The sequence below is a fragment of the Dendronephthya gigantea genome, unplaced genomic scaffold (genome assembly GCF_004324835.1).
Source record: "Dendronephthya gigantea isolate DGI-Jeju-01 unplaced genomic scaffold, DenGig_1.0 000841F, whole genome shotgun sequence".
NCBI lineage: Eukaryota > Metazoa > Cnidaria > Anthozoa > Malacalcyonacea > Nephtheidae > Dendronephthya > Dendronephthya gigantea.
Genome location: NW_021163851.1, coordinates 4,997 through 15,758, shown reverse-complemented (window position 1 = coordinate 15,758; position 10,762 = coordinate 4,997). Strand labels below are relative to the sequence as shown.

General features: G+C 39.5%; 1 protein-coding gene across 1 annotated transcript; it reads left to right on the top strand.

Moving 5' to 3' along the window:
• Positions 1–1,328: 1,328 nt before the first annotated feature.
• Positions 1,329–2,567, top strand: LOC114544556 (uncharacterized abhydrolase domain-containing protein DDB_G0269086-like). The gene is made up of 2 exons (XM_028563156.1): positions 1,329–1,488; positions 1,701–2,567. Exons 1-2 carry the CDS (start codon positions 1,439–1,441, stop codon positions 2,461–2,463), a joined length of 813 nt encoding a protein of 270 aa, XP_028418957.1. The 5' UTR covers positions 1,329–1,438; the 3' UTR covers positions 2,464–2,567.
• The last annotated feature ends 8,195 nt before the right edge of the window (positions 2,568–10,762 follow it).

The following is a 10,762-nucleotide window of genomic DNA, read 5'->3' as shown; positions in this document are numbered from 1 at the left end:
ACTTGGTCAAACAATAATGCAGATTCAAGTTTTTCACTGGAAGGAGCATGTCACTGCTGTAGTAATTGTGTACATGTCAAATCGTCTGGTATTTCTGTTAACTCAAGTTTAATAAAGTCTAAAATTTTAAAAAGCAAAGCAGCCACATGCTCGCAGCAACCACCTTTTCCAGCTTTACATGAGCAACTTGCATCAGTTACTTTACAAGTGTCCTGGCGTAGGTGCACATAAACTGAATAGTTCGCCTTTTTCATCGAAGCATGCACATTACTTTTCACCAGGAAAAACTTTTCAGCGCCCTTAACGACGTTAGCTTTTACTAAAATTTGGGTAACCATCTTATCTTTAAAGAGTTGGTATATATACCCACACTTTTTTGCTTGTGAGCATTTGGTGGCTTTCCGTGTTTGGCTGAACTATCAGTTATCAAATGTTTTGTGAGTAATTCATGGGTGAAAGCGGAAATACCACTCAAGTTTCTGGTCCACAAAATAGACTTTGAGCAAAGGACCTCTTCGCCGTTTTCCATTTTTCAAGAAAAATATATTCAGAAACGGTCCAAATATGTTGGCGGCCAAGCGAGTAATTTATATTTTGAATCGCGTGAATTTTACGTCGTTGAAAAACTCCACCAAAACGCATAAGCAGCAATGAAAAGCACTTAGAAGCACTTCAACACAACAGAAAATTTTTTAAACAAGAAAGCTCTATACTTCAAACGGTAACTTTTCGCGCCCAAAAAGTTCAATGTTTTGGTTTTGGGAAAGAACACTTGATCAAACATGTGTTTTTTTAGACCGACCATATGTGAAAACATTTTCGTGTCTTAGGCCGTGAGAAAGCAGTCGATTGCCGTATAACTCGGCGAAACGATCATCCTCTTTGTTCCACTTATTTTAAAAGTAATTTAACTGAACACATACCTTTCGATTGGAAAAGATAGCAAAATTTGTGTCTGGCCATTTTGAATCGAAGCCACAGCACGCTTCGGCAACTCTGTACGCCAAGCTGAATATTTCAAGACATTTTCATCGTAGAAACCCGAGACAAGGAAAAAATATGAGGCAAGACGTACAGAATTGAAAAAAACTTTAACCGAAGTCAAAATGATAAAAGTTTTCCGTAAATTTTCACATCAAAAGTTTTTTTGTCTGTTCCAACACAGCAAGCGGCCATGATGGATAATTCTGCCGTGTAACTAAACTACCATAATCCTTTGCAATTCCGCAAGAGGTTCATTTACCTTGAAGTAAGGCGACATCACTGAGCTATAATAGGGACCTTAAGATTCTACGACGCGGTGATTCGCGACGCCACCGGAAGTAAATTTGCACAAACTGAGCATGCGTGTGCGTTTTTGCTCAGGGAAGTTTATCTACGACGACGCCGTTTTGGAGTTTTCTCGTCGTCGTAGATTGTCTAAAAAAGTAAGAAAAAAATGACAAAAAGTACTGTGCCGTTAGAAGGAAAGGAAGGTTTCAAGTCCGGGTAAGTGCTGTCAGTTTTTTAGTTTATTAATATTACAAAATTTATAATTATGTAACGCGTGTGGTTGTTTTTTAATTGTCTGTAATTTATTACTGTAAAGTACACTCCTTTGCTTTTCAAACTCGATTTTAAATTTTTACTCAATGCATATTTCAATTTTTTCTCTAAATACCATTCATCTCATTTTTTCTTTTATTCATTTAACATTGCAGAGTTTGTTTTATAATGAAATGGACTACTCAGCATGATGTGGAATTTTGCAAAGAGGTTGTTGCTTCCAAGCTCTTTGAAACAAAAAAAAGGTCAGCAGAAAGAGCGCTGGTTTGGGAGTCTATTGCTAAAAATTTGGAAAAAATAGAATATCCTAAATTCAAGGTAGAGCAACGCTCTGTTAGAGACAGATTGAAAAAACTAATGAAACAGTTTCGAAAAAAGGAAAATGAGGAAAGACGAGCTAGTGGTATTTCACCTGAATTAACAGAATTGGACACATTGCTGGAAGAGATTTGTGAAAGAGAGCATGCATCTGAAACCCTGGCTGCAGAAATGGGAGAAAAGGAAAAAAGACGATTAGAAGAAGATCAAATGGCTGCACAAGAAATACGAAAAAGAGCCATGGAAACGTTATCTGAGACCCAGGTGAGGAATGCTGCTGGAAAAGATCAACATGCTCCCAAATGCAAAATCAGAAAGGGTGCTGATACAGCCTTGGCATTTTTGGCAGAAAAGGCAGAAAAAGAAAGGGAACTGAAAGAAGAGAGCAACAAATTAGAAAGGGAGCGTCTGGAAATGGAAAAAGAAAAAACAGAAAAATTCATGCAGCAACAGAATGACATGTTGAATTCTATTTTGGAAATGCAACGACAGCAAAATAATCAGGTACAAGCAAGCCAAATGGTTTTAATGCAGCAACAGCAACAACAGGGGCAGGCATTAATAGCTCTTTTGTCAAAGATTATTGATAAAGAGAATTAGACCTGCTAACAAAGACATGTTGTTGTGATAAATTAGTCAGTTTTGTGAAAAAACTAATGTTGAGTTTGGTAAAAAATATTCTACAAGCACAATTTATCTTACAATTTGATCTTAATGAAAATTACATTAACTACTGTACATTGAAATGTTATTTTACCAATATATGATAATTATATTTAAACAATTTACAAATTTATGTTATATTACATTTAAATGATATTTTACATGCATTACTCAAAAATGTTATATTCAAATGTTAAATATTTACAGTATCATAATATTTTATGTCAAAATCTCAAACCAATATCATGTTCTTTGATTGAGTTTTGAATAGTATGTTAATAAAATAATTCTGTAGTTTTACCACTATGTATTTCAATGATTTCCATTGTTTTGTTGAAATAATTCTCTGAATATATATACAGTGTCATGCATCATTAAGAAAAGTACTCCTCAACAGTAGGTGGTTCAAGTTCAAAAAACTTTGAAGTGGTGTTAGACTGCATGCATGTAAGAGCATTTCTCAAAATTGCAGCAACAATATACATCTTGCCTACACTGCTTAAACCAATCTTTTGGTTTTTCTTGAAGTCCAAAAACTTAAAATAGTTAACAACATCCCCAAACAACCATTCAAAAGAAACACGCACATTGCTCATGGACCTGTTGAAAGCTTCCATTTCTGGTGTGAGTGGACGGTCCCTGTATGGTACCTGTAGGTGCACACGGTGAGGATAAGCAGGATCACCATAAAGACACATAGGGTAACCATTTACCTGTGCATACTGCTCTAAGTCTTGCAGAAGTCCAGAATCCATAAGCATAGCAGCATCATGCCTTCTTCCCTCTGCAGATTTGATGATAGATGTTTAAAAAAAGCATTTAAGTCTATAATCTCTAACTGTGTTGTAAACTATATTGCAGACTTTTGGCTGTTACAAAAGGTATTGAGAAAAAAATGTGGAGATATGCCATCATATCACCAGCTAACAAAACGTTTGAAATTTGTCAGTCAAAATGTTTACATACCTACAGGTCCAAACAAGTTTGCAATGAGACCATTTGGTAGGGCAAGCGACTGGTATTTTAAAGCATGGACCCTCTTATGCCCATTGTAAACTAATGCCTGCATCTCCCCAGGACGACAGATTGCTTTTACCGTGCCATCAACAAAGCCGAAGCAGTTGTCTAATGCCGCTCCCTTTTGGTGCACTGCATCAGCATATTGTTGAAGACAATGAGGGTTCAGCAATTGATGATTCCACCTCGTTATCTTCTCCCCGTGCCTTCTATAAACGAAGTCGACCACTTCATTGGATATCATGCTAAGCTCCGGGACTGGTCGCCCAAAGAGTGGTATTAAGTCGCTATATCTGCAAGGGTAGCAAAACCGTCGAAGAAGAATACACAGTCCTTCAATTCCTCCACAAATTATTCCTTGAGCGCAAGTGAATTTCTTGGGCATATCCATAGCACGAGCCAAAACTGGAATTTCGTTTTTTTCAAACCTGAAATTCACCTTGCATTCAACCGCATCTGTCTCTTCCAGAGAGAAACTATCATAGTCTTTAAAAGGCAGTTCCGGATTTTTCCCACGGCAAACGATATCGTGTAAAACGACAAACTCGAAGTTATCAATGTAAGAAGATTTATAGGCTAAAATAACATCATTTCTAGCTTTCTTGAACGAGCACATTTCAAGTTCGCGTTATCGGAAAGTACAGTAAATCTTAAGGCCGATTTCCACTTACAGCGAAATCGTTCGCTAGCGAAACATTAGCATATTTTCTCTTGAATTGAGAACAGTCAAGTCGAACTAATTTATTTATACTGTTAAAATTCAAAAGAAAATATGCAAATATTTACCTAGCGAACGATTTCGCTGTAAGTGGAAATCCGCCTTTAAGGATATTTAAACGCGACGCCACCGCGTACAGAATGTTGCTCTCCCCAGTGCCTTCGTGTTCCGGCAGCGCGTCGCGAATCACCGCGTCGTAGAATCTTAAGGTCCCTAATATAATTCCGGGAGGACCGGCTCGTCATTTTTCGGTAACTTCGCCGCCATCTTTTTGAAGCCGAAAACATGGCGGACTTCGCCCTTCTGCGCATGCGTAGAAGCTCTGTTGACGCTACATGGTCCTAAATGTCCATGGTAGTTACCACTAACCAGGCTCAAATCTGAGCCCGCTTCGAAAACATTCCCCTTCTGGATTTTTTTAAAAAAAATTATTTTGTGCAAAACCTCGTTGTTTTCGATATACTTTATTAACTATAATACGAAAAAAAATTATTTCAAGATGTATACAAGTCGTACACGTTGTTTTTACCAATACCAGGCCAAATAAGTATTATAACTTCAAAAAATATGTAAGAAAACGTCACCTATAACGTCAAACTACCTCACCGGTAATTTTCATTTTTCCGAGTTTCATTGATTTATTCATGTTTAATATTTTACAATCTACATGAAATCCAATAGTCAATTAAAATAACAATTCCAATTCTTTGAGCTCCTTATTCTTTTTCTCTAGTTGTTCGGAAAGTGAATTCACTATCTCTTCATATATTTTCACATGTCTTTCTAACGGCAAGACAACATGACTGTTGTCATGTTCACGAGGGTAAATAATTGCACTATTATCAACGCTGTTGTTGCCAGTCGTCACATTAACATGTACAGACACAGGGTGCCCGCCTCAGCGTTTGTTATTAAAATATCGCTGTAAAAACTAATGCTGCAAAAATGACAAGAAACGACTTGCAGTTGAATTTAAAAATATATTCGACGAGAAAAACAACTTTCAGTTGAATTTAAAAAGTAAATTCCGAGGTAAATTTGACAACAGTCTACAAGAATTGCATAAGAAAAAATAATGGCAACTTTGTTATAAACGTACATGAAGTACTCCAGCGTGGAGGCTTAAGCACTGATGTGTTGGACCACGGGCGCAACAATTAATTTATAGGGAGAGAGAGGAAAATAATAAAGGGATGAAACATCAGAATTTGCTTTGTTTCAATGCCTTTTAAAATACACTAATGAACTACAATTATTAAAACAATTGAGCGAAATTTTTACAGTAGTAATCCTTCAACGGTCTTATAGGTCAAAACAACGAAAATGTTTCTTTGCACATGTAATATTGCTGTAAAAATATTCCTCTTATTTTCACGATATGTGTTCTGCAAGTAGCCAGGACACTACGTCATCATCGGATCATCGCCAACTGTTCGGAATACTACGAGAGCTTGCGAGCATTTAACGAAAATCATAACAAAAAATTTGGCGGAAAAGTTCTTCGATATTACCACAGATTAACACCCAGATGTCGCACTTCTGACTCAAAAGCGTAAGCGATTCGTCACTGCGCATCGCTTTCTGCGCACGCTTAGCAAGTGACTAGAGGCATCCCCCCCCGAAATAAAATTTCAAAATGGAGACGAACTGAATTGAAGTGAAAAACTGCACGATGTGTCAAATGAGTGGGAATATATGTACATTTATTGATTTGTACAGGAAGTTCCATTCAATGTAAAGATATTCAAACACTTTTTAAAAGAAATATGTTTGAAATTATGGAGATTTCTACTGCTTATAACTTTCCGCTTCTACGACAATCGAAAAAAGATAAAACACTCGTACAATATTGAAAACGAGGTACTCTAAATTCATTTTTCCAAAGCGCGTATAGATGATGATGGATTCAGACACAAACTTAACTACACAGTCGCCTTCTCTAGCAAATGAGAGGAGGTTTTTTTCCATGTATAAAATAGTTCGACTCCATTTTGAAATTTCGGGGGGGGAATGCCTCTAGTCACTTGCTAAGCAAGCGCTTACGCTTTTTTAATCAGAAGTGTGGGTAAGCATCTGGGTAATCTGTGTTATTACTGAGTAAACCACTAAGCTATAAAATAATTCCTGGAGGACCGGCTCCTAATCGGAAAGTTAAGCCACAAACATGGCGGATTTTGAGCTTTGTGACGTCACCTGGTCCCCTTTGCCCATGGTAATTACAACTGACATACCGCGATACAAAGTGAAAAACTATGTGTCTCCCTCCTGGTTTTTACAAAAATATTTTTGATTTTCGGTATATATTTTTTTCGTATTTCCTCTAAAAAAGATAAAATTATTTATCTTTTTCCTGTTCGACAAAGTAAATGGAGAAGCTGTTTCTTGCTCTACATATGACGTTGTGAATGGCTTAATTCACTTATCGGGAAAGCTATTCTTGCCTCAGGTGAGCCGGTTTTCAAATTATTTTCTTTTTTGAACTTTTTTGCCTTCGGACTATAGTATAAACAACTGCAAAAGCGTCTGGATAAATAGTTATATGCTTTTATTAGCCTTTTTGTCCTTTGGTACGTGACTTAATTACGATAGGATTCATAGGAAAACTTTTTTGTGTCCGGCGAAAGTTATCAATAGTTAATCTAGTGAATTTTGAGGTGCTGACTGCTGATCTGATTGATTTATAATCAATCTACATTTAATTTGCTCTTAATGTTGATTAGTATTATTGTTATTCTCTCTGGGTGCAGAGTACTGTATATATTGAATACAGTTAATCTTAATAAGATCTCCATTTTTCAGGATGAAGATGCTATAAAATTTAACAAGAGATGGCTTGTTATGCAAATTACTGGAACATTGTACTGATAATTTTACTATATAGACTTGTTGGCTGCTGTTGGGAGACATTTTTTACACTGGTTTTCCAGATTATAAATAATAAATAAATGCATAAAAACATGCCTTAATTGAGCAGTGTGTCTTCAATCTGCAACAACTTTTATAATTTCCTGGAAAATGCATTTCCCCTCCGACACCATTAAAGGGCTAGAATTATTGGGCTAATCAGGGTTTTTGGATAATAGACTGACTAATTGAGGGGTGAACAAGCACAGTTGCATTTTTGTGAATTCATTAGGCTATTATATTTGTACTACTCCTGCTATTAGGTATAATTTCATATCAAATACAAAGCATCAATGACTTTTCTTAGGTCACTGTTTTGTAGCTTTATTTTATACATATAATGGTTTACAAATAGCTCAAACTTCTATCTTAAACAGTAATAGTTTACTTTCATTTTATGTTCACGAGTCCCAATTCCTGGTAAAAACGTGTTTTCCTAGTAATACGATATAGTCACGTGACTATAATTTACTGTCAACAAAACTCAACATATATTAACTATTAACGTGTAACATCCTCCCTTCTTTATGGAGAACTGGTCAGTTTCTAGTGTTTGTTTGTACAGTTCCAAAAGTTCTATTTTTCAAATCCAAATCTTGTAGGCCTGGTCACGATTCGTCCGCTGCGTGTTCTTGTGATGCCGTCGTTCGTTTGGGGTCCTCTTGCATTTGTTTCACCCACTGCGGCCGTCGGTAATTGTGCTTCGGCTTGTTCGTTAACTCCAGCTTCCGGAGTGGTATCTGCCGTGGGGTCTTTCTCACAGATAGCCGCAGGCTCATCATCATCCGAGATATCATCGTACTTTTCTTCCGATTTGCGCAGGAATTTTCTGTTTCTGATGTAAGTTCGTCCCTTGCATTCTACAGCGTACGAGCGTATTCCGACTCGCCGAATAACGCGACCCTTTTCCCATTTTTTCTCACCAACTTTGATCGGTTGTATTCTTACAGTGTCTCTGTCTTTTAATGGGCTTAGTTTACGGGCTCCACGATTGTAGTATTGTCTTTGCCGTTCTTGTGTCTTCTGGATACGACGTCCGGAATCTTTGTTTAATTGGGGTTTAGCTAGTTTGGTGGAAATTGGCAGACGAGTTTTAGTTCGTCGATTCATTAAGCGTTGCGCCGGGCTCGTTTCGTGTGTTGTCTGCGTTGTGTTCCGGATGACCAGCAATGCGAGGTATGGGTCGTCTCCAGAATCTTTGCATGTTCTTAACAGTTTCTTTGCTTGTTTGACGGCTGATTCTGCTTTGCCGTTTGATTGGTGGTGGTAGGGGCTGGTGCGCTTGTGGGTAAAACCGTAATTTGATGCGAATTCAGTGAACTTGTCGCTTGTGAATTGGGTCCCGTTATCAGTCACTACGGTTTCCGGGATGCCGTATCGGGCAAAGTGGGCTTTAAGCTTCTTTATTACGGCTTTAGACGTCGGTTGTTCGAGTGGGTCGATCTCGAAAAAATATGAAAAGTAATCGACGGTCACCAGGTACTCTTTGTTATCAAACTCGAATAGATCACAGCCTACTTTCGCCCAGGCTCTGTCTGGTGTTTCGTGCGTAATGAGTGGTTCTTTTTGCTGCTTTGTGTTGAAGCTTGAGCAGGCTTCGCAGCGAGAAATATGGTCTTTAAGTTCCTGGTTTATGTGTGGCCAATAGATTGTCTCTCTAGCTCTTCGTGTGCTGGATTCAATTCCTTGATGGGCTAGGTGTAGCTCGTGTAGCATCTGCTTTCTCAGCGTCTTTGGTATGACTAACCGGTCTCCTCGGAACACGAGGCCGTCTTGGACTCCCAGCTCATCTCTGATGTGAAAGTACGGTGCTATTGTTGGGTCCAGGGTCTTCGGGTTTGCAGGCCATCCAGATAAGATGAAGGTTTTGACTTTCTGTAGTGCGGGATCTGCGTTGGTTTCTTCCTTAAATTTCGTGAGTGTTGCTTCGCTTGCAAGGAGTTGGTTGATTTCTTCTGGCTTATCGTCTTTTAAAACGTCTTCGGAGATGTGTTCGGCATCAGACAGTTGATGGGCTTGATTTTCGTCATGATCAGTGTAGGTAGTATGCTCCAAGTGGTGGCGGCTTAGAGTGTCTGCTAAGTACAGTTCTGCACCCTTTTTATACTGGATATTGACGTCGTAGTGCTGTAATCGCATCATCATTTTCTGAAGGCGGCGGGGTGCTGCTGATAAAGGCTTCTGGTGGATGGCTTCTAGGGGTTTGTGATCCGATTCGATTATGACTGGTCGTCCATAGGTAAATTGGTGGAAGCGTTCCGTTCCGTATACTATTGCTAGAAGTTCTTTTTCAATTTGCGCATAGTTCTTTTCAGCATCAGTTAAAGCGCGACTGGCAAATGCCACTGGTTTGTCGTCCTGTATAAGGGCCGCGCCCAAACCGTGATCGCTTGCGTCACATTGTAGTATCAATTGCTTTGAGGGCTCGTAATATTTAAGAACTGGAGGCTCTGTTATGAGTTGCTTGATGGCGTTGAAGGCGTTCGCGTGTATGCTGGACCATATAAATGGCTGGTCTTTCTTCGTCAGCTGTCGAAGGGGGTCAGACACTTCGGAGAGTCGTGGCAGGAACTTTGCGAGGTAGTTTACTGTTCCCAAAATCCGGCGAACACCAGCGACGTCGGTTGGTGGTTGCATTTCGAGGATGGCGTTGATCTTGGATGGGTCTGCTTTTATTCCGTCAGACGTCAAGATGTGACCGATGTACTGCATGGATGTTGCCTTCAACTCAATTTTGTCGCTGTTGAGTTTGATTTGTTTAGACCGGCACCGATCGAGTAACATACTGAGCTTTCGGTCATGGTCAACGACAGCCTCTGTCATGGTTGCTCCATTTCCGGTGATGAGGATGTCATCAGCCACTGTTCTTACTCCTTCTAATCCATCGATGGCTTCGTCCAAACGTTGTTGAAAAATTTCCCCAGCTGGGGAGATTCCAAAGGGCATCCGTTTCCATCTATATCTGCCGAACGGGGTATTGAAGGTGGTCAACAGGGAGGACTCTTCGTCCAACTTGATTTGCCAATACCCGTTACGACAGTCCACCTTGGTGAAGACTTTGGCATGTGCAAGCTCAGGAAGGACATCTTCGATGTTAGGCATAGGGTGGTGACATCGTTTCAAAGCTTTGTTTAGTGGTCGAGGGTCGAGGCACAACCTAAGTTTCCCGTTGGGTTTTCTATTCACCACAATGCTGCTGACCCACTCGGTCGGGAACTCGGTTCGTTCAATCACACCTTGATGGACAAGTTCGTCTAGGAGGTTCCTCAATGGTTGCTTGAGTGCTTCAGGGATCTTTCTGGGCGGAACTTGTACTGGCCGAATGTTTAGGTCTGTCTCGAGGTGTAGGTCTGGACCTAACGCACCCAGTCCTTCGAAGACGTCGCTGTACTTGTCGAGAATTTCTTGTCGAGTGAAACCCATCACACTTGGGTCAACTGTTTCGCTATTTGGTAGGTGGTCTGCTGTTACGTGGGAGACTTGCTTTCCATTGTTGTCTGGTTGGGTAACATGTATAAGTCCAATGCCCTGTGCTGTGCTGCACCCTAGGAGGTTGCTTGTCGCATCTTTGTCATCGACAATGGTGAAAGGGACTTT